Source organism: Oncorhynchus tshawytscha, unplaced genomic scaffold (genome assembly GCF_018296145.1).
Source record: "Oncorhynchus tshawytscha isolate Ot180627B unplaced genomic scaffold, Otsh_v2.0 Un_contig_739_pilon_pilon, whole genome shotgun sequence".
Classification (NCBI taxonomy): Eukaryota; Metazoa; Chordata; class Actinopteri; order Salmoniformes; family Salmonidae; genus Oncorhynchus; species Oncorhynchus tshawytscha.
In genome coordinates this window covers 317,501-341,774 of record NW_024609734.1, presented here as the reverse complement: position 1 = coordinate 341,774, position 24,274 = coordinate 317,501, and the positions used below count along the sequence as shown (strand labels likewise).

At 48.3% G+C, this 24,274-nt stretch overlaps 1 protein-coding gene across 2 annotated transcripts in view; it reads left to right on the top strand.

Annotated features, from left to right (window-relative positions):
* Positions 1 to 24,274, top strand: part of zgc:92360 (uncharacterized protein LOC436988 homolog) — a 43,158-nt gene that overhangs the window by 10,719 nt on the left and 8,165 nt on the right. For both annotated transcript variants that reach the window (XM_042317362.1, XM_042317363.1), the window contains exons 4-8: positions 3,465 to 3,547; positions 3,637 to 3,749; positions 8,112 to 8,258; positions 8,380 to 8,463; positions 8,542 to 8,604. In XM_042317362.1, the coding sequence (XP_042173296.1) occupies positions 3,465 to 3,547; positions 3,637 to 3,749; positions 8,112 to 8,258; positions 8,380 to 8,463; positions 8,542 to 8,604 (490 nt within the window). The remainder of the gene's footprint in view (positions 1 to 3,464; positions 3,548 to 3,636; positions 3,750 to 8,111; positions 8,259 to 8,379; positions 8,464 to 8,541; positions 8,605 to 24,274) is intronic.

Here is a 24,274-nt window from a genome sequence, read left to right as displayed (position 1 = left end):
CTTGTCTCTCAGATCGTTCACAGCTTGTGGAGGTTACCTGTGGCACTGATGTCTAGGCTGAGGTATGTATAGTTTGTTGTGCTCTCGGGCAACGGTGTCTGAATCGTTCCTGCGCCTGTCTCCCGACTCATTCATACCAGCGTGACTGAAATAGTGAGATAACAGTCTCAGGTGTCAGTGTGGTTTGTGTCTTGGCCCCTTTCACCAGGGTTTTAGACAAAAAACATTCTCTGCTGTTATGTGGCAGGTAATCATGGAACTATCTTGAATCCTTATGTTATGTTTTAATGAGTGTCAGAGATACCTGATGTTTTCTGTGTGTGTGTGATGGTTTGTTTGAATGCGTGTCGTGTGTTGTGTTTATCTCACGCTAGGACCGATGGCTTGTCTTGTCCGTTTTGTCTCACCGTCGTCTCGACTTCGTCTCGTAATCAGCAACGCTAATCCTTTCATCAGCTCTCTGGGCTTCCCAGCAGTCATCAGACAGCACTCAGCATGGACACACACACACACACACACACACACACCTCCCATCTGGTTATTATGAGGTCTGGCTGATTGCAGTACTTGACATGGACGGTTGTGTCTGAAGAGATGGAGGGAGGGAGGAGGGAGAGAGAGGAGGGGGGGGGGGAGAGAGAGGAAGAGAGGAGAGAGAGAGGGGGAGAGGGGAGAGAGAGGAAAGAGGGAGAGAGAGAGGAGAGAGGGAGGAGGGAGAGAGAGGAAAGAGGGAGAGAGAGTGGAGGGAGGGAGGAGGGAGAGAGAGGGGGGAGGGAGAGAGAGGAAAGAGGGAGAGTGCTTCTCTTTGTCTCTGAAGCTGTACACTGATCCCAGCTCTAATGTTAATGAACACTTCACATTTTCCTTGCTGCCAAATGTCACATATTACACACGTACACACACACACACACAGACACACACACACACAGACACACACTGGAGTGATAGAATCCAACCTGATCTGGGAATTTGCCGTAATATGGATGAATGTTTATTTTTGACCTATTAATTCCACGTGGTTACAGATAATGAGCTGTTTCCATCAGTATCATCAATAACTCTCTCTGATGGTTAGATCATTGTGAACTGCTGTGGTATAGTGGTATCAGTAGTGTTCTCTGAGCCTCGTGAGGCCAGGCCCAGTGCTGTGGTACAGTGGTATCAGTAGTGTTCTCTGACTCTGAGCCTCGTGAGGTCAGGCCCAGTGCTGTGGTACAGTGGTATCAGTAGTGTTCTCTGAGCCTCGTGAGGTCAGGCCCAGTGCTGTGGTACAGTGGTATCAGTAGTGTTCTCTGACTCTGAGCCTCGTGAGGTCAGGCCCAGTGCTGTGGTACAGTGGTATCAGTAGTGTTCTCTGACTCTGAGCCTCGTGAGGTCAGGCCCAGTGCTGTGGTACAGTGGTATCAGTAGTGTTCTCTGACTCTGACCTCTGGCCCAGCCTGGTATCAGTGAGCCTCGTGAGGCCAGGCCCAGTGCTGTGGTACAGTGGTATCAGTAGTGTTCTCTGACTCTGCCTCGTGAGGTCAGGCCCAGTGCTGTGGTACAGTGGTATCAGTAGTGTTCTCTGACTCTGAGCCTCGTGAGGTCAGGCCCAGTGCTGTGGTACAGTGGTATCAGTAGTGTTCTCTGACTCTGAGCCTCGTGAGGCCAGGCCCAGTGCTGTGGTACAGTGGTATCAGTTGTTCTCTGACTCTGAGCCTCGTGAGGTAGGCCCAGTGCTGTGGTACAGTGGTATCAGTAGTGTTCTCTGACTCTGAGCCTCGTGAGGTCAGGCCCAGTGCTGTGCTACAGTGGTATCAGTAGTGTTCTCTGACTCTGAGCCTCGTGAGGTCAGGCCCAGTGCTGTGGTACAGTGGTATCAGTAGTGTTCTCTGAGCCTCGTGAGGTCATGGAGTATCTGTCCTACACCTGGCCTACAGAGAGTATCTGTTCTACACCTGGCCTACAGAGAGTGTCTGTTCTACACCTGGCCTACAGAGAGTATCTGTTCTACACCTGGCCTACAGAGAGTATCCGTTCTACACCTGGCCTACAGAGAGGATCTGTTCTACACCTGGCCTACAGAGAGTATCTGTTCTACACCTGGCCTACAGAGAGTATCCGTTCTACACCTGGCCTACAGAGAGTATCTGTTCTACACCTGGCCTACAGAGAGTATCTGTTCTACACCTGGCCTACAGAGAGTATCTGTTCTACACCTGGCCTACAGAGAGTGTCTGTCCTCACAAATGCTCACGATAACACTCATTATAACACTCACTGTAACACTCACTCACTGTAACACTCAATATAACACTCACTGTAACACTCACTCTAACACTCACTGTAACACTCACTATAACACTCACTGTAACACTCACTGTAACACTCACTGTAACACTCACTATAACACTCACTGTAACACTCACTATAACACTCACTGTAACACTCACTCACTGTAACACTCACTCACTGTAACACTCACTATAACACTCACTGTAACACTCACTGTAACACTCACTGTAACACTCACTATAACACTCACTGTAACACTCACTGTAACACTCACTGTAACACTCACTGTAACACTCACTATAACACTCACTGTAACACTCACTATAACACTCACTGTAACACTCACTGTAACACTCACTATAACACTCACTGTAACACTCACTGTAACACTCACTATAACACTCACTGTAACACTCACTATAACACTCACTGTAACACTCACTATAACACTCACTGTAACACTCACTGTAACACTCACTCACTGTAACACTCACTCACTCACTGTAACACTCACTATAACACTCACTATAACACTCACTATAACACTCACTGTAACACTCACTGTAACACTCACTCACTGTAACACTCACTCACTGTAACACTCACTATAACACTCACTATAACACTCACTGTAACACTCACTGTAACACTCACTGTAACACTCAATGTAACACTCACTATAACACTCACTGTAACACTCACTGTAACACTCACTCACTGTAACACTCACTGTAACACTCACTGTAACACTCACTGTAACACTCACTGTAACACTCACTGTAACACTCACTGTAACACTCACTGTAACACTCACTGTAACACTCACTGTAACACTCACTATAACACTCACTGTAACACTCACTGTAACTCCCTTTCTGCTGTTCTCACAATGACCGTAATTAGTTAATATATGTTTTGTGTGTAGAGCTTTCATGTAGTTTGGTTGTCTGGCGATTTTGAGAAGTTTTCCTGATTTCTAATATATCATATCGGTGTGTGTGTGTGTGTGTGTGTGTCTGTGTGTGTGTGTGTGTGTGTGTGTGTGTGTGTGTGTGTGTGTGTGTGTGTGTGTGTGTGTGTGTGTGTGTGTGTGTGTGTGTGTGTGTGTCTGTGTGTGCGTGCGTGTGTGTGTCTGTGTGTGTGTGTGTGTGTGTGCGCGTGTGTGTGTGTGTGTGTGTGTGTGTGTCCAGGGTCCTGAGGGAGCAGTGGATCAGAGCGAAGTACGAGAGGAAAGAGTTTACAGGGGAAGGGAAGAAACAGACCTATGAGGAGGGTGAGGACACACACACAACGCATCACACACTCATGCTCACATACACACACAGATATGCACTGATGAGCTTGTCACTGTGTCACTGACAGGAACGAGGGATGGAATGTTGATGAAAAGGGGGCGGGACAACGGCCAGTTCCTCAACCGACGATTCGTTCTCTCAGAAAGAGAGGGGACACTGAAATACTTCACCAAGTATGATGTAAGTCTGACTATTTACTGCTGTCTTCATCTCACAAACACTCTCTTCAACATACAGTGCCTACGGAAAGTATTCAGACCCCTTGACTTTTCACATTTTGTTACGTTACAGCCTTATTCTAAAATGGGTTAAATTAAAATGTTTCCTCATCATTATACACACAATACCCCATAATGACAAAGCGAAAACAGGTTTTTAGAAATGTTTGTAAATTCATTACAAATAAAATACTGAAATACCTTATTTAGATAAGTATTCAGACCTGTTGCTATGATACTCAGGTGAATTTTGTTTCTTGAAGTGTTTCTACAACTTGATTGGAGTCCACCTGTGGTAAATTCAATTGATTGAACATTATTTGGAAAGGCACACACCTGTCTATATAAGGTCACACAGTTCACAGTGCATGTCAGAGCAAAAACCAAGCCATGAGGTCAAAGGAATTGTCCATAGAGCTCCGAGACAGGATTGTGTCGAGGCACAGTCCTGGGGAAGGGAACCAAAACATTTCCGCAGCATTGAAGGCCCCCAAGAACACAGGCCTCCATCATTCTTAAATGGAAGAAGTTTGGAACCACCAAGACTCTTCCTAGAGCTGGCCAGCCAAACTGAGCAATCGCTGGAGAAGGGCCTTGGTCAGGTAGGTAACCAAGGATCCGATGAGTTCCTCTGTGAAGATGGAAGAATCTTCCAGAAGGACAACCATCTCTGCAGCACTCCACCAATCAGGCCTTCATGGTAGAGTGGCCAGATGGAAGCTGCTCCTCAGTAAAAGGCACATGACAGCCCGCTTGGAGTTTGCCAAAAGGCACCTAAAGGACTCAGACCCTGAGAAACAAGAAGCTCTGGTCTGAATGCCAAGCATCACATCTGGAGGAAACCTGCAGTGAAGCATGGTGGTGACAGCATCATGCTGTGGAGATGTTTTTTAGTGGCAGTGACTGAGAGACTAGTCAGGATCGAGGGAACGATGAACGGAGCAAAGTACAGAGTGATCCTTGATGAAAACCTGCTCCACAGTGCTCAGAACCTCAGACTGGGGGAAGGTTCACCTTCCAACAGGACAACAACACCAAAGCACACAGCCAAGACAACGCAGGTGTGGCTTTGGGACAATGTCCTTGAGTGGCCCAGCCAGAGTCCGGACTTGAACCCGATTGAACATCTCTGGAGAGACCTAAAAATAGCTCTGCAGTGACGCTTACCATCCAACCTGACAGAGCTTGAGAGGATCTGCAGATAAAATTAGGAGAAATTTCCCAAATACAGGTGTGCCAAACATGTAGCGTCATATCCAAGAAGACTCGAGGCTGTAATCACTGCCAAAGGTGCTTCAACAAAGTCCTGAGTAAAGGGTCTGAATACTGATGTAAATGTGTTATATTGTATTTATTTTATACATTTACAAACATGTATAACAAACAGTTTTTTCTTTGTCATTATGGGGTATTGTGTGGAGATTGATAAGGTAAAAAAGTAATTTAATTATTTTTAGAATAAGGCTGTAACGTAACAAAATGTGGAAAAAGCCAAGGGGTCTGAATACTTTCTGAGTGCACTGTTATAATCATACAAATACTGAGACTAACTTTTTAGCTTTGATACTTTTCTGCAGCCTGCCCTACCCTGTAGGACACACAACACACACACCTTCCTAACCACTGAGTCACAGGAAGGTCTGCAGCCTGCCCTACCCTGTAGGACACACAACACACACACCTTCCTAACCACTGAGTCACAGGAAGGTCTGCAGCCTGCCCTACCCTGTAGGACACACAACACACACACCTTCCTAACCACTGAGTCACAGGAAGGCCTGCAGCCTGCCCTACCCTGTAGGACACACAACACACACACCTTCCTAACCACTGAGTCACAGGAAGGTCTGCAGCCTGCCCTACTCTGTAGGACACACAACACACACACCTTCCTAACCACTGAGTCACAGGAAGGTCTGGACAGCCTTCCTAACCACTGCCCTACCTGTAGGACACACAACACACACACCTTCCTAACCACTGAGTCACAGGAAGGTCTGCAGCCTGCCCTACCCTGTAGGACACACAACACACACACCTTCCTAACCACTGAGTCACAGGAAGGTCTGCAGCCTGCAGCCTGCACACAACACCCACCTTCCTAACCACTGAGTCACAGGAGGACACACAACACACACACCTTCCTAACCACTGAGTCACAGGAAGGTCCTGCAGCCTGCCCTACCCTGTAGGACACACAACACACACACCTTCCTAACCACTGAGTCACAGGAAGGTCTGCAGCCTGCCCTACCCTGTAGGACACACAACACACACAACCACTGAGTCACAGGAAGGTTCCTAACCACTGAGTCACAGGACCAGGTCTGCAGCCTGCCCTACCCTGTAGGCCTGCAGCCTGCCCTACTCTGTAGGACACACAACACACACACACACCTTCCTAACCACTGAGTCACAGGAAGGTCTTCCTAACCACACACACACCTTCCTAACCACTGAGTCACAGGAAGGTCTGAGTCACAGGAAGGCCTGCAGCCTGCCCCACCCTGTAGGACACACAACACACACACACCTTCCTAACCACTGAGTCACAGGAAGGCCTGCAGCCTGCCCTACCCTGTAGGACACACAACACACACACACCTTCCTAACCACTGAGTCACAGGAAGGCCTGCAGCCTGCCCTACCCTGAGTCACCACAGGACACACAACACACACACCTTCCTAACCACTGAGTCACAGGAAGGCCTGCAGCCTGCCCTACCCTGTAGGACACACAACACACACACCTTCCTAACCACTGAGTCACAGGAAGGCCTGCAGCCTGCCCTACCCTGTAGGACACACAACACACACACCTTCCTAACCACTGAGTCACAGGAAGGCCTGCAGCCTGCCCTACCCTGTAGGACACACAACACACACACACCTTCCTAACCACTGAGTCACAGGAAGGCCTGCAGCCTGCCCTACCCTGTAGGACACACAACACACACACCTTCCTAACCACTGAGTCACAGGAAGGCCTGCCACGTTACAGCACAGCAGGTTCAGACAACTCTCTCTCCCCCCCTCCAACTCTCTGTCTCAGTTTAAAAGTACTAAACAAATTAGAGACCAATCCTGTGCTAAGTACTGCAGTTGTCACATGAACCTTTGTTAAGTAACTTTGTGTCTAATACCTAACTCTTCTGGCTTCCAGAAAGTATTTCACTTTGCATTTTACAACGGTGAAAGGGGTTTGAGTGTGAATGTGTGAGTGAGTGTTTGTGATGCAGTGTGGGTGCTACTGTGAGTCGAGGCGATTGCCTGGGGGAAGGCAATGCCTACTTACACAGTCAGCCGAGGAAGTGTTTAGTTGTCGTTCTCATGGAAACCTACCAATTGGGTTGAACTTGGAGAGTTCTGAAGTCTATCAGATGTCCAGGTCTGCCTCCTGGGGATTTGAAAGGGGATTAAGCCAACTTGTCTAAATTACTCTTGTGCTCGTTCCACTTAAGATGTTGGAGCCTATTTGTTCCCCTTCTAAAGTGCTAATTCAACCCCCTCTCTCTCCATCCCCTCTCACCCCCTAACTCTGTCTCCATCCCCTCTCACCCCCTAACTCTCTCTCCATCCCCTCTCACCCCCTAACTCTGCCTCTCAATCCCCTCTCACCCCCCTAACTCTCTCTCTCTCCATCCCCTCTCACCCCCCTAACTCTCTCTCTCCCTCCCCCTCTCACCCTCTAACTCTCTCTCTGTCCCTCCCCTCCACAACCTCTAACTCTCTATGTCCCTCCCCTCCACCACCTCTAACTCTCTCTCTCCCTCCCCTCCACCACCTCTAACTCTCTCTCTCCCTCCCCTCCACCACCTCTAACTCTCTCTGTCCCTCCCCTCCACCACCTCTAACTCTCTCTCTCCCTCCCCTCCACAACCTCTAACTATCTCTGTCCCTCCCCTCCACAACCTCTAACTATCTCTGTCCCTCCCCTCCCCTCCACAACCTCTAACTCTCTCTGTCCCTCCCCTCCACCACCTCTAACTCTCCCTCCCCTCCCCTCCACAACCTCTAACTCTCTCTGTCCCTCCCCTCCACCACCTCTAACTCTCTCTCTCCCTCCCCTCCACCACCTCTAACTCTCTCTGTCCCTCCCCTCCACCACCCCTAACTCTCTCTCTCCCTCCCCTCCACCACCTCTAACCCTCTCTGTCCCTCCCCTCCACCACCTCTAACTCTCTCTCCCTCCCCTCCACCACCTCTAACCCTCTCTGTCCCTCCCCTCCACCACCTCTAACTCTCTCTCCACCCCCTCTCATCCCCTAACTCTCTCCCTCCCCTCCACCACCTCTAACCCTCTCTGTCCCTCTCCTCGCTCTAGGCCAAGGAGCCTAAAGCGGTGATCAAGGTGGACTCTATCAACGCAGCCTTCCAGCCAGAGAAGATAGGTAACCCCAACGGACTACAGATCACCTACCTGAAAGACTACAACACCAGAAACATCTTCCTCTACCACGATAACGGCAAGGTAGCTGTGTGGGGGTGTCTGTCACTGTATATGGATGTGCATGGATCAATTCAGCAAGGTAGCTCACTCCTCTCTCTCTCTCTCTCTCTCTCTCTCTCTCTCTCTCTCTCTCCCCCATCAGGAGATAGTAGACTGGTTCAACTCTATAAGGGCCATCCAGCTCCACTATCTAAAGGTGGCCTTTCCAGGGGCTAATGATGCGGAGGTGAGTACACACGCACACACACACGGACGCATACAAGTACACATACAATAGCACGCTGCATTTAATCATATTTTTCAGCTGATGCCCAAATTGACCCGCAACTTTCTGAAGGAGGGCTATATGGAGAAAACAGGACCCAGGGTAAGTTTAAACACTGATGCGCGCGAGAACACACTCTCACACTTTTATTTTACTAACATTGTGGGGACCAAACAATTGATTCCCATTCAATATCCTATTTTACCTAACCTCTCCTCTTTGGTATGTGGTATTATATTAAGAGCCCCATTAGCTGTAGCAAAAGCAGCAGCTCCTCTTCCTGGGGTCCAACACAGAACATGAACCATGACATAATACAGAACATTAATAGACCAGAACAGCTCAAGGACAGAACAACATGAATTTAAAAAGGCAAACGTAGCCTTCATATCAATACACACAAACTATCTAGGTCAAATAGGGGAGAGGCGATGTGAGGTGTTGCTTTATCTGTTTTTTGAAACCAGGTTTGCTGTTCATCTCAACAATATGAGATGGAACGGAGTTCCATGCAATAATGTCTCTATATAATACCGTACGCTTTCTTGAATTTGTTTTGGATTTGGGGACTGTGAAAAGACCCCTGGTGGCATGTCTGGTGGAGTAAGTGTGTGTGTTAGAGCTGTGTGTAAGTTGACTATGCAAACAATTTGGGTTTTTCAACACATTGATGATTCTTACAAAATTTGAAGTGATGCAGCCAGTCTCTCCTCAACTCTTAGCCAAGAGAGACTGGCAGCATAGTATTTATATCAGACCTCTGATTACAATGAAGAGCAAGACGTGCTGCTCTGTTCTGGTCCAGCTGCAGTTTAACTAGGTCTTTCCTTGCAGAACTCAACCACATGACTGGACAATAATGAAGATAAAACACAACTAGAGCCTGCAGGACTTGCTTTTTGGAGTGTGGTGTCAAAAAGCAGAGAATCTCTTTATTAAGGACAGACCTCTCCCCATCTTAACAACTATTAAATCTATATGTTTTGACCATGACCGTTTACAATCTAAGGTAACGGCAAGTAATTTAGTCTCCTCAACTTGTTCAACATCCACACCCTTCATTACCAGATTCATCTGAGGTCTAGAACTTAGGGAAGGATTTGTAACAAATACAACACTCTTAATTTTTAGAGATGTTCAGGACCAATTTATTACTGGCCACCCATTCCAAAACAGACTGCAACTCTTTGTTAAGGGATTCAGTGACTTAATTAGCTGTGGTTGCTGATGTGTATATGGTTGAATTATCAGAATACATGGACACACATGCTTTTTTTAATGCCAGTGGCAGGTCATTGCTAAAAATAGAAAAGAGTAGAGTGCCTAGAGAGCTGCCCTGCGGTACACCACACTTTACATGTTTGACATTAGAGAAGCTTCCATTAAAGAAAACCCTTTGAGTTCTATTAGATAGATAGCTCTGAATCCACAATAAGGCAGAGGTTGTAAAGCCATAACACATATGTTTTCTCAACAACAGGTTATGGTCAATAATATCAAAGGCTGCACTGAGATCTTACAGTACAGCTCCCACAATATTCTTATTATCAATTTATTTCAACCAATCATCAGTCATTTGTGTCAGTGCAGTACATGTTGAGTGTCCTTCTACTATAAGCATGCTGAAAGTCTGTTGTTCATTTGTTTACAGAGAAATAGCATTGTATTTGGTCAAACACTATTTTTTCCAACAGCTTGCTAAGAGCTGGCAGCAAGCTGATAGGTCTGCTGTTAGAACCAGTAAAGGCTGTTTTACCACTATTGGGTAGCGGAATTACTTTGGCTTCCCTCCAGGCCTGAGGACAAAGACTTTCCTCTAGGCTCAGATTAAAGATATGACAGATAGGAGTGGCCATAGAGTCAGGTACCATCCACAGTAGCTTCCCATATAAGTTGTCAATGCCAGGAGGTTTGTCATTTTTTATCATTAGCAATAATTTTTCCACCTCTCCCACACTAACTTTACAAAATTCAAACTTGCAATGATTTTCTTTCATTATTTGTTTTTTTTATGCATGAATACGATGTCTCTCTGTTCGTTGTTGTAATTTCCTGCCTAAGTTTGCCCACTTTGCCAATGAAGTAATCATTCAAATAATTGCCACCATCAAATGGTTTTGTGATGAATAAGCTGATTCGATAAAAGATGGAGTGGAATTTGTCTTTCTGCCCAGAATTTCATTTAAAGTACTCAAGTTGTTTTCCTTCATTCTTTATATCATTGATCTTGGCTTCATAATACAGTTTCTTATTTTTTGTTGTTGAGTTTAGTCACATCATTTATACATTTGCAGTAAGTCAGCCAGTCAGATGTACAGCCAGACTTATTAGCCACTCCTTTTCCCCATCTCTTTCAACCGTACAGTTTTTCAATTCCTCATCAATCCATGGAGCCTTAACAGTTCCAACAGTCAGTTTCTTAACAGGTGTTTATCAATAATTGGAAGAAGCAATTTCATATATTCATCAAGTGCAGCGTCTGGATGCTCCTTGTTAATCTCAACAGACCAACAAATATTTTTAACATCATCAACATAAGAGTCACAGCAAAATCTTTTGTATGATCTCGTATGCACAATTTGTTCCTGTAGTGTTTGTAAACACCCTGGTAGGTTGATTAATAACCTGAACCAGATTACAGGCACTGGTTACAGTGAGAAGCTTCCTCTTGAGCAGACAGCTTGAGGAAAACCAGTCAATATTCAGGTCCCCAAAAAAGTAGACCTCTCTGTTTATATCACATACACTATCAAGCATTTCACACATATTATTTAGATACGGACTGTTACCACTTGGTGGCCTATAAAAACACCCCAAAATAATAGGCTTTAGATGAAGCAGATGAACCTGCAACCACAACACTTCAATAACACTTGACATAAGAACTTCTCTAAGCATTACAGGGATATGGCTCTGAATATATACAGCAACACCTCCCCCAAAAGCATTCCTGTCTCTTCTAGAAGATGCTATATCCTTGCATTGCTACTGCTGTATCATCAATTTAATGATCTAAGTGAGTCTCAGAAATGGCTCATATATTAATGTTATCTGATATTAGTAAGTTGTTGATTTTGTGAACCTTATTTCTAAGGCTACATTTATAAATATGTACTATTTTCAGTCCTTTCCTGGGTATCTTCTCAGAGATAGACATAATATGGAAAGATCAAACAAATGAATCAATCATTAATCAATTGGTGTATGTGCGCTGCGGGGTTGAGGCTACGAACCCATAGGCTTGGTTCTCTCATCCCTTCCAGGCTTCTGGGAGGGAGGGTGGATAATGAGCCTGTCATAGGGAGGGTGGATAATGAGCCTGTCATAGGGAGGGAGGATAATGAGCCTGTCATAGGGAGGGTGGATAATGAGCCTGTCATAGGGAGGGTGGATAATGAGCCTGTCATGTCATAGGGAGGGTGGATAATGAGGGAGGGTCTGTCATAGGGAGGGTGGATAATGAGCCTGTCATAGGGAGGGTAGGGAGGGATAAGGGTGGATAATGAGCCTGTCATAGGGAGGCCTGTGGATAATGAGCCTGTCATAGGGAGGGTGGATAAGCCTGAGCCTGTCATAGGGAGAGCCTGTGGGAGGGTGGATAATGAGCCTGTCATAGGGAGGGTGGATAATGAGCCTGTCCTGTCATAGGGAGGGTGGATAGGCCTGTCATAGGGAGGGTGGATAATGAGCCTGTCATAGGGAGGGTGGATAATGAGCCTGTCATAGGGATAATGAGCCTGTCATAGGATGGATAATGAGCCTGTCATAGGGAGGGTGGATAATGAGCCTGTCATAGGGAGGGTGGATAATGAGCCTGTCATAGGGAGGGTGGATAATGAGCCTGTCATAGGGAGGGTGGATAATGAGCCTGTCATAGGGAGGGTGGATAATGAGCCTGTCATAGAGAGGGTGGATAATGAGCCTGTCATAGGGAGGGTGGATAATGAGCCTGTCATAGCGGATATAAGACATGTCTCTACGCGCTCTGGCAGCTTTCATGGCTGGGATCAGTTCTTTCCTCTTCTGGCGCACAGCTTCAGGATAGTCCTTGTTGAGGAAAATATATGTTCCTCTCTAGTTCTTGGCTCTTTCCAGGACAGCTACATTGTCCTTGAACCTCAGGAACTTGACCACTATCGGTCTGGGCCTGTCACCTGGGCCGGTGGTGGATTTTCCAGTCCTGTGGAAGTGTTCCACCTCAATCTTCCTGTGGTCCATCTTCAATTTCTCAGAGTTCATTTTCCTCACGTTGTCCTCAGACACCGTCCAGGTCTCATGTGGATATTCTGCAATTCTGTCCACAACCATGTTGTTCCGCCTTGATTGTCCCTTGAGGTAGTCTGGTTTATCCGTCATTGTTATCATGGATTCACACACAGAACTGATGTCCTCTCTCAGTGACTTACAGATTGCTGTCATCTGCCATTTTCCTGTTTAAACTCATCGAGCTGACCCTGGGAGAACTACAAACTGTTTTCAGGTCCTGGACCTCTCTGGTCAGATCGTCCATTATTTTATTTGGACAAAACACTTGAAGCTATTTTCTTGTTTTTGTAACAACTGCTTGTAGAAGTATTTTTGTTTGTTTAACGGTCCTCCAGCCGGCTTTGGTCTTTGTCATGGTAGCTAGCAACATATGTTAGGCTGTTACTCCTCACAGTTCCAGACAGGACAGGTCACAGGGAAGATTGAACACAACAAACAGCTTTTCCAGTCCCACAGGACTGGACAATCTGTTGTTGGAGAACAGGAAAACAGCTCCCACAGGACTGGACAATCTGTTGTTGAAGACCAGGAAAACAGCTCCCACAGGACTGGACAATCTGTTGTTGGAGAACAGGAAAACAGCTCCCACAGGAGAACAGGAAAACAGCTCCCACAGGACTGGACAATCTGTTGTTGGAGAACAGGAAAACAGCTCCCACAGGACTGGACAATCTGTTGTTGGAGAACAGGAAAACAGCTCCCACAGGACTGGACAATCTGTTGTTGGAGAACAGGAAAACAGCTCCCACAGGACTGGACAATCTGTTGTTGGAGAACAGGAAAACAGCTCCCACAGGACTGGACAATCTGTTGTTGGAGAACAGGAAAACAGCTCCCACAGGACTGGACAATCTGTTGTTGGAGAACAGGAAAACAGCTCCCACAGGACTGGACAATCTGTTGTTGGAGAACAGGAAAACAGCTCCCACAGGACTGGACAATCTGTTGTTGGAGAACAGGAAAACAGCTCCCACAGGACTGGACAATCTGTTGTTGGAGAACAGGAAAACAGCTCCCACAGGACTGGACAATCTGTTGTTGGAAAACAGGAAAACAGCTCCCACAGGACTGGACTGGACAATCTGTTGTTGGAGAACAGGAAAACAGCTCCCACAGGACTGGACAATCTGTTGTTGGAGAACAGGAAAACAGCTCCCACAGGACTGGACAATCTGTTGTTGGAAAACAGGAAAACAGCTCCCACAGGACTGGACAATCTGTTGTTGGAAAACAGGAAAACAGCTCCCACAGGACTGGACAATCTGTTGTTGGAAAACAGGAAAACAGCTCCCACAGGACTGGACAATCTGTTGTTGGAGAACAGGAAAACAGCTCCCACAGGACTGGACAATCTGTTGTTGGAGAACAGGAAAACAGCTCCCACAGGACTGGACAATCTGTTGTTGGAGAACAGGAAAACAGCTCCCACAGGACTGGACAATCTGTTGTTGGAAAACAGGAAAACAGCTCCCACAGGACTGGACAATCTGTTGTTGGAGAACAGGAAAACAGCTCCCACAGGACTGGAAAAGGGATCTCGACAGCCACAAACCTGGGACAATCCTCAGTCCCAACCACAATGGCTAACCGCATAGCGGGCTGCTTTCAAGCCCTCAAGAATTCCCGCTAGCTTGATAGGCAGCTAGCTAGCAGCTAGGTTAGCTGCTACGCCAAATAGCTCCTCAGACCCGGCCTTGGTTTGCAGGATCACTGGACAGAGAGTAGCAGTCCCAGCAACTGATGCCAAGGATTCATACTAAAAAGTTAGCTAGCTACTAAGAAACTTTCAAATACACTTTCAAAACAATAATATTTTCAAAACATCAAACAGAGCTCTCCCTCGTTCCTGCTTCAACAGGAAATGTTCAACAGGAAGTGACGACCCCTTAACCTAACCTTAACACCTAAATCCGAAACCTAACCCCTAATTCTGACCCTAACCGCGGCAGGGTAGCCTAGTGGTTAGAGTGTTGGACTAGTAACCGGAAGGTTGCAAGTTCAAACCCCTGAGCTGACAAGGTACAAATCTGTCGTTCTGCCCCTGAACAGGCAGTTAACCCACTGTTCCTAGGCCATCATTGAAAATAAGAATTTGTTCTTAACTGACTTGCCTAGTAAAATAAAGGTAAAAAAAAAAATAAAAAAAATTGTAACCCTAAATCTAAGCCTAAAACAGCCTTTTTCCTTGTGGGGAGTGGTGAAATGTCCCACTGGTCCAGGTTTTCCTTGTGGGGACTGGTGAAATGTCCCACTGGTCCAGGTTTTCCTTGTGGGGACTGGTGAAATGTCCCCACTGGTCCAGGTTTTCCTTGTGGGGACTGGTGAAATGTCCCCACTGGTCCAGGTTTTCCTTGTGGGGACTGGTGAAATGTCCCCACTGGTCCAGGTTTTCCTTGTGGGGACTGGTGAAATGTCCCCACTGGTCCAGGTTTTCCTTGTGGGGACTGGTGATAGTAAAACCAAAAAACACACACTGCCCTGTAAATGAGTAGATCAAGGACTTCTGGTCCCCACAAGGATAGTAAAACCAAAAACACACTGTCCTGTAAATTAGTAGATCAAGGACTTCTGGTCCCCACAAGGATAGTAAAACCAAAAACACACACTGTCCTGTAAATGAGTAGATCAAGGACTTCTGGTCCCCACAAGGATAGTAAAACCAAAAACACACTGTCCTGTAAATGAGTAGATCAAGGACTTCTGGTCCCCACAAGGATAGTAAAACCAAAAACATACACTGTCCTGTAAATGAGTAGATCAAGGACTTCTGGTCCCCACAAGGATAGTAAAACCAAAAACACACACTGTCCTGTAAATGAGTAGATCAAGGACTTCTGGTCCCCACAAGGATAGTAAAACCAAAAACACACACTGTCCTGTAAATGAGTAGATCAAGGACTTCTGGTCACCACAAGGATAGTAAAACCAAAAACACACTGTCCTGTAAATTAGTAGATCAAGGACTTCTGGTCCCCACAAGGATAGTAAAACCAAAAACACACACTGTCCTGTAAATGAGTAGATCAAGGACTTCTGGTCCCCACAAGGATAGTAAAACCAAAAACACACACTGTCCTGTAAATTAGTAGATCAAGGACTTCTGGTCACCACAAGGATAGTAAAACCAAAAACACACTGTCCTGTAAATGGGTGATTCTTTAGCAGTCAAGTTCAAGGACCTTGATAACAAGACATTCCTCCACACCCTTAAACCATGCAATCCACCTTCAACTCATTCTATTAGTTTCTCCCATTGTATTTCAACCTGCTGTTACATTCACCTGACTCTCTGTATTGTCTTTCTATATGGTTTCATTAAATAACATGAAGATTTGTTTTATTTAACCTTTATTTAACCAGGAAAAAGCCCATTGTGACCCAGAGTCTCTTTTTCAACGGAGACCTGACCAAGAAGGCAGCAACAATCAATACATTACAGAATTAAAACATACAACAATACAACAACATGATCCTGCCTATAAAAAGCATTTACACTCCTCCGTAACAGAGTCTCCCATCAATATTTCAAATTCATTCAGTGGCACTAACATATCTAGATGATGCATGGATTATAGACTAGAGTTCATGATGTTCTGTCAGAAAGATAGTTCCTAAACCAATTTACTGCCCCTTCACTGAGACCAATGTTTCTGAGTCTAGCTAGCAACAGTTAATGGTCAACTGAATCAAATGCCTTTGATAAATCCACAAACAGAGCAGCACAATGTTGCTTTTTACCAAGTGCATTAATGATGTCATTTTCCACTGCCATAGCTGTAGTTGTGGTGCTGTGTCCTGGTCTAAAGCCAGACTGAACCCCACTCAGTATGTTCTTATCAATTAACACATTTTTTAACTGTGAGCTCACTAGGGATTCATAGACTTTGGCCAGGAGAGGGAGTTTGGAGACAGGATGATAGTTATTAGCCTCTGAGGGATCTCCACCCTTTAGCAGTGGGAGGACATAAGCTGATTCCCAAATGCTGGGTATGGAATTGGTCAAGAGACTCAAGTTGAAAATGTGAGCCACAAGTTCAGTGATAATACCAGCTGCTATCTTTAAGAGGTAGGGGCCCAGGTTGTCTGGACCTCCAGACTTTTTAGTGTCTATTGCCTTTTGGTGCTTTAAAGACATCAGTTTAAGAAACGGGCTCCAGTTAAAATGGTTCACATAAGGGCCTATATCAACACTGATCTGATTATCTTCCAGAACTTGGTGGGGTTGTTTAGGTTCTCTGTGACTGCATTTAAATAGTCATCTAATTTGGACTTCCTGATCAATCCTGTGCAATTGTTTCTTAGCTCTCCGAATGAGGCCCAGTCAGTATTTGTATGTCTAGCTTGAGCCCAAGAGATATTTCTTTTTCTAATTCATTCTACCAAGTTACCTGAAAACCAGGGATTGTCCCTTCCACTGATTCTACATTTCTCCACAGGGGCTTATCACACATTTCATTCAAAAATAGTCCCTGGCAGTGTCAACATAGGGAATCAGACTTACTCTGGTACAGATCATGTAAGAACACTTGCTCATCAAACTGTTTAAAAGGTTTTTTTTGTTTAAAAAAAAAAATCTAACGGGGTTTGGCTTTGGTCATGTTTGTCTTTCTAACACAAGCAATTGCACAGTGATCACTGACATCATTACAGAATATCCCAGTCCATGTGTATTTGAGGGGTATTCATTAGAATAATGTCCAATAGCGTTGATTTGTTAGGTGCTCTGGGATTCGGTCTTGTAGGCGCATTAATTAATTGAGCGAGATTCAGAGAGCCACACAGTTCTTTAAAAGAGTCCCGATACAGATGTAAGTATGTACCAGTTCAAATCTCCTAAAAGAATGAATTCAGAGTCATTTAACTTGTGCAGGACATCAGAAAGAGAGTTAAGAGCGTCTCCCGATGCTGAGGGCGGTCTGTAGCAGCCGAAGGCGGTCTGTAGCAGCCGAAGGCGGTCTGTAGCAGCCGAGGACGTTCTGTAGCAGCCGAGGACGTTCTGTAGCAGCCGAGGACGTTCTGTAGCAGCCGAGGGCGGTCTGTAGCAGCCGAGGACGTTCTGTAGCAGCCGAGGGCGGTCTGTAGCAGCCGAGGGCGGTCTGTAGCAGCCGAGGGCGGTCTGTAGCAGCCGAGGACGTTCTGTAGCAGCCGAGGGCGGTCTGTAGCAGCCGAGAGCGGTCTGTAGCAGCCGAGAGCGGTCTGTAGCAGCCGAGGACATTCTGTAGCAGCCGAGAGCGGTCTGTAGCAGCCGAGAGCGGTCTGTAGCAGCCGAAGGCGGTCTGTAGCAGCCGAGGGCAGTCTGTAGCAGCCGAGGACGTTCTGTAGCAGCCGAGGGCGGTCTGTAGCAGCCGAGAGCGGTCTGTAGCAACTGAGGACGGTCTGTAGCAGCCAAAGGCGGTCTGTAGCAGCTGACTACAGTGATGTGGGAGTTCTTATATACGTTCACTATATACGTTTTGGTAATCGAGAGAATTTCAGAGGTGTTAAACTCAGATTTAACATAAATTGTAACCCCTCCTCCTTTGTTCATCCGATAATGAATTCAGAGAATTCAGAGTCATTTAACTTGTGCAGGACATCAGAAAGAGAGTTAAGAGCGTCTCCCGATGCCGAGGGCGGTCTGTAGCAGCCGAAGGCGGTCTGTAGCAGCCGAGAGCGGTCTGTAGCAGCCGAGGACGTTCTGTAGCAGCCGAGGGTGGTCTGTAGCAGCCGAGGGCGGTCTGTAGCAGCCAAGGGCGGTCTGTAGCATCCGAGGGCGATCTGTAGCAGCCGAGGCCAGCAGCCGAGGGCGGTCTGTAGCAGCTGAGGGCGTCTGTAGCAGCCGAGGGCCGTCTGCAGAAGCCGAGGGCGGTCTGTAGCAGCCGAGGGCTGTCTGTAGCAGCCGAGGGCCGTCTGCAGAGGGCCGTCTGTAGCAGCCGAGGGCCGTCTGTAAAGCCGAGGGCCGTCTGCAGAAGCCGAGGGCCGTCTGTAGCAGCCGAGGGCGGTCTGTAGCAGCCGAGGGCCGTCTGCAGAAGCCGAGGGCGGTCTGTAGCAGCCAAGGGCCGTCTGTACCGAAGAAGCCGAGGGCGGTCTGTAGCAGCCGAGGGCCGTCTGTGGCAGCCGAGGGCGGTCTGTAGCAGCCGAGGGCGGTCTGTAGCAGCCGAGGGCGGTCTGTAGCAGCCGAGGGCCGTCTGCAGAAGCCGAGGGCGGTCTGTCAGCCGAGGGCTGTCTGTAAGCCGAGGGCCGTCTGCAGATTGTAGCAGCCGAGGGCCGTCTGTAGCAGCCGAGGGCCGTCTGCAGAAGCCGAGGGCCGTCTGTAGCAGCCGAGGGAGGTCTGTAGCCCGAGGGCCGTCTGCAGAAGCCGAGGGCGGTCTGTAGCAGCCTAGGGCCGTCTGCAGAAGCCGAGGGCGGTCTGTAGCAGCCGAGGGCCGTCTGTGGCAGCCGAGGGCGGTCTGTAGCAGCCGAGGGCCGTCTGTAGCAGCCGAGGGCGGTCTGTAGCAGCCGAAAAAAAAAATCTGCAGAAGCCGAGGGCGGTCTGCAGAAGCCGAGCGCGGTCTGTAGCAGCCGAGGGCGGTCTGTAGCAGCTGAGGGCGGTCTGTAGCAGCCGAGGGCCGTCTGCAGAAGCCGAGGGCGGTCTGTTAGCAGCCGAGGGCTGTCTGTAGCAGCCGAGGGCCGTCTGCAGAAGCCGAGGGCCGTCTGTAGCAGCCGAGGGCCGTCTGTAGCAGCCGAGGGCCGTCTGCAGAAGCCGAGGGCCGTCTGTAGCAGCCGAGGGCGGTCTGTAGCAGTTGCAAAGCCGAGGGCGGTCTCCCAAGGGCCGTCTGCAGAAGCCGAGGGCGGTCTGTAGCAGCCGAGGGCCGTCTGTGGCAGCCGAGGGCGGTCTGTAGCAGCCGAGGGCGTCTGTAGCAGCCGAGGGCGGTCTGTAGCAGCCGAGGGCCGTCTGCAGAAGCCGAGGGCGGTCTGTAGCAGCCGAGGGCTGTCTGTAGCAGCCGAGGGCCGTCTGCAGAAGCCGAGGGCCGTCTGTAGCAGCCGAGGGCCGTCTGTAGCAGCCGAGGGCCGTCTGCAGAGCCGAGGGCCGTCTGTAGCAGCCGAGGGAGGTCTGTAGCAGCCGAGGGCCGTCTGCAGCCGAGGGCGGTCTGTAGCAGCCGAGGGCCGTCTGCAGAAGCCGAGGCGGTCTGTAGCAGCCGAGGGCCGTCTGTGGCAGCCGAGGGCGGTCTGTAGCAGCCGAGGGCCGTCTGTAGCAGCCGAGGGCGGTCTGTAGCAGCCGAGGGCCGTCTGCAGAAGCCGAGGGCGGTCTGCAGCAACCGAGGGCGGTCTGTAGCAGCCGAGGCGGTCTGTAGCAGCTGACTACAGTGATGTGGGAGTTCTTATATACGTTCACTTTAACCGCAAGCAATTCAAAATGTTTGGTTTTGGTAATCGAGAGAATTCCAGAGGTGTTAAACTCAGATTTAACATAAATTGTAACCCCTCCTCCTTTGTTCATCCGATCCGTTCTAAAAACCGTGTGCCCATCAATAGAAATTAAGTTATTTAACTTGTGCAGGACATCAGAAAGAGAGTTAAGAGCGTCTCCCGATGCCGAGGGCGGTCTGTAGCAGCCGAAGGCGGTCTGTAGCAGCCGAGAGCGGTCTGTAGCAGCCGAGGACGTTCTGTAGCAGCCGAGGGTGGTCTGTAGCAGCCGAGGGCGGTCTGTAGCAGCCGAGGGCGGTCTGTAGCAGCCAAGGGCGGTCTGTAGCATCCGAGGGCGATCTGTAGCAGCCGAGGGCGGTCTTTAGCAGCCGAGGGCGGTCTGTAGCAGCTGAGGGCGGTCTGTAGCAGCCGAGGGCCGTCTGCAGAAGCCGAGGGCGGTCTGTAGCAGCCGAGGGCTGTCTGTCAGCCGAGGGCCGTCTGCAGAAGCCGAGGGCCGTCTGTAGCAGCCGAGGGCCGTCTGTAGCAGCCGAGGGCCGTCTGCAGAAGCCGAGGGCCGTCTGTAGCAGCCGAGGGCGGTCTGTAGCAGCCGAGGGCCGTCTGCAGAAGCCGAGGGCGGTCTGTAGCAGCCAAGGGCCGTCTGCAGAAGCCGAGGGCCGTCTGTAGCAGCCGAGGGCGGTCTGTAGCAGCCGAGGGCCGTCTGCAGAAGCCGAGGGCGGTCTGTAGCAGCCAAGGGCCGTCTGCAGAAGCCGAGGGCGGTCTGTAGCAGCCGAGGGCCGTCTGTGGCAGCCGAGGGCGGTCTGTAGCAGCCGAGGGCGGTCTGTAGCAGCCGAGGGCGGTCTGTAGCAGCCGAGGGCCGTCTGCAGAAGCCGAGGGCGGTCTGTAGCAGCCGAGGGCTGTCTGTAGCAGCCGAGGGCCGTCTGCAGAAGCCGAGGGCCGTCTGTAGCAGCCGAGGGCCGTCTGTAGCAGCCGAGGGCCGTCTGCAGAAGCCGAGGGCCGTCTGTAGCAGCCGAGGGCGGTCTGTAGCAGCCGAGGGCCGTCTGCAGAAGCCGAGGGCGGTCTGTAGCAGCCAAGGGCCGTCTGCAGAAGCCGAGGGCGGTCTGTAGCAGCCGAGGGCCGTCTGTGGCAGCCGAGGGCGGTCTGTAGCTGCCGAGGGCCGTCTGTAGCAGCCGAGGGCGGTCTGTAGCAGCCGAGGGCCGTCTGCAGAAGCCGAGGGCGGTCTGCAGAAGCCGAGCGCGGTCTGTAGCAGCCGAGGGCGGTCTGTAGCAGCTGACTACAGTGATGTGGGAGTTCTTATATACGTTCACTTTAACCGCAAGCAATTCAAAATGTTTGGTTTTGGTAATCGAGAGAATTCCAGAGGTGTTAAACTCAGATTTAACATAAATTGTAACCCCTCCTCCTTTGTTCATCCGATCCGTTCTAAAAACCGTGTGCCCATCAATAGAAATTAAGTTATTTGACACAAATTTCTTTAACCAAGTTTCTGATAAAACCATTATGTCTTCATTTGTTGTTTTGGCCCATATTCTAATCACGTCTATTTTTGGAAATAGACTTCTGACATTAACATGCAAGAGGCCAAAACCTGCTCTGTTTTTAAAGTCATAGGGAGTCGGTAGAGATTACATGGTATCTACCGGCCCAGGGTTTGGTTGAACATTAGCAGAGATCAACAATAAAAGCATAACAACATATCTCAGTTGCACAATGCTTTAGGGCTTGGTGGAGCCAGCACCATTTTTCGACACAGAAAAAAAGGCATTCAGTAGTTTGAGATGTTGGAGGGATGTCATCCAGTGTAGGTCCAGTTGTGTTTGAGAGTGTAACTGCAGAGAGAGACCACATTCCTGGTCGTATTTTTCAATTTTCATTTTCAAGTCAAACTAAGACTAAGTAACATGGGAGATAATAAGACTAAACATGGAGATACTCAGAGTTAAACTAAGACTAAATAACATGGAGATATTCAGAGTCAAACTAAGACTAAATAACATGGAGATATTCAGAGTCAAACTAAGACTAAATAAAATGGAGATATTCAGAGTTAAACTAAGACTAAATAACATAGAGATATTTAGAGTCAAACTAAGACTAAATAAAATGGAGATATTCAGAGTTAAACTAACCTGTCGGTTGCTCTATTTCTCCATTTCAAAATGTCTCCATCGACTCTGTTTGATTGACAGCTGAATCACTGTGTGGCGAGTCCTGCCAAGGAGCAGAACATGAACACACACACACACACACACACACACAAACACGCACAGACACACACGCACAGACACACGCACAGACACATCGACACATACACACACACACAGACACAACGACACATACACACACGCACACACACACTGTGTTTAATCACTGTGTGCAGAGGCCTCCCAGGGACTAGAGGGAATAAAGGGCTGGTACACTGATAAACTTAATCACTTAGGGAGAGATACACACGCACACACACACGCACACACACACGCACACACATGCATACACACACACACACACACACAGACACACACAGACACACCGACACATACACACACGCACAGACACACCGACACATACATACGCACACAGACACACCGACACATACACACACACACAGACACTGTGTTTAATCACTGTGTGCAGAGGCCTCCCAGGGACTAGAGGGAATAAAGGGCTGGTACACTGATAAACTTAATCACATAGGGAGAGATATACACACACACACACACACACACAAACACGCACAGACACACACGCACAGACACACGCACAGACACACCGACGCATACACACACACACAGACACACCGACACATACACACACGCACACACACACTGTGTTTAATCACTGTGTGCAGAGGCCTCCCAGGGACTAGAGGGAATAAAGGGCTGGTACACTGATAAACTTAATCACTTAGGGAGAGATACACACACACACACACACACACACACACACACATGCATACACATACACGCACACACACACACAGACACACACTGTGTTTAATCTGTCACTGTCAGGTTACCACATGAAAGAGTTTTCTAACCTGCTGCGTTTGACTCATTCTACAATAGAACCCATTTCCCCACATATTTGCAAAGAGAAAGAGACACTCCCTAAATTAATCAGGAACACTTTTACACACTCTTGACATAAGGATATGACAACATTTAAAGAGGACAATTTGTCAGTCAGTGGGGACTGACATGTCATCATTATTTGAAGCATGACTGGCTCAAAGGAGATGAAAGTGGCTGCTCTGTGATGTGTCTTGTCCCTAGGACCAGAAGAAAAACTCTTGGGTCGTATTCAGTAGGTAGAAAAGTATCAGAAAAGACCACCTGAACCAATAAGAACGCAGATTATGTTATCTGTTGCAAAAAAAATTGCTACCGTGTGCCTTTCTCAACAGGGCCCTTTGTCCTAGTATTCTATCTGCTGTGTGAGTTGAAATTTGTGACTGATCTGGGGCCTGTATCCACAAAGTGTCTCAGAATAGGAGTGTCCACAAAGTGTCTCAGAGTAGAAGTGTCCACAAAGTGTCTCAGAGTAGGAGTGTCCACAAAGTGTCTCAGAGTAGAAGTGTCCACAAAGTGTCTCAGAGTAGGAGTGTCCACAAAGTGTCTCAGAGTAGGAGTGTCCACAAAGTGTCTCAGAGTAGAAGTGTCCACAAAGTGTCTCAGAGTAGGAGTGTCCACAAAGTGTCTCAGAGTAGGAGTGTCCACAAAGTGTCTCAGAGTAGGAGTGTCCACAAAGTGTCTCAGAGTAGGAGTGTCCACAAAGCGTCTCAGAGTAGGAGTGTCCACAAAGTGTCTCAGAGTAGAGTGTCCACAAAGTGTCTCAGAGTAGGAGTGTCCACAAAGTGTCTCAGAGTAGGAGTGTCCACAAAGCGTCTCAGAGTAGGAGTGTCCACAAAGTGTCTCAGAGTAGGAGTGTCCACAAAGTGTCTCAGAGTCTCAGAGGAGTGTCCACAAAGTGTCTCAGAGTAGAAGTGTCCACAAAGTGTCTCAGAGTAGAAGTGTCCACAAAGTGTCTCAGAGTAGGAGTGTCCACAAAGTGTCTCAGAGTAGGAGTGTCCAAAGCAAAGTGTCATCAAGTAGAAGTGTCCACAAAGTGTCTCAGAGTAGGAGTG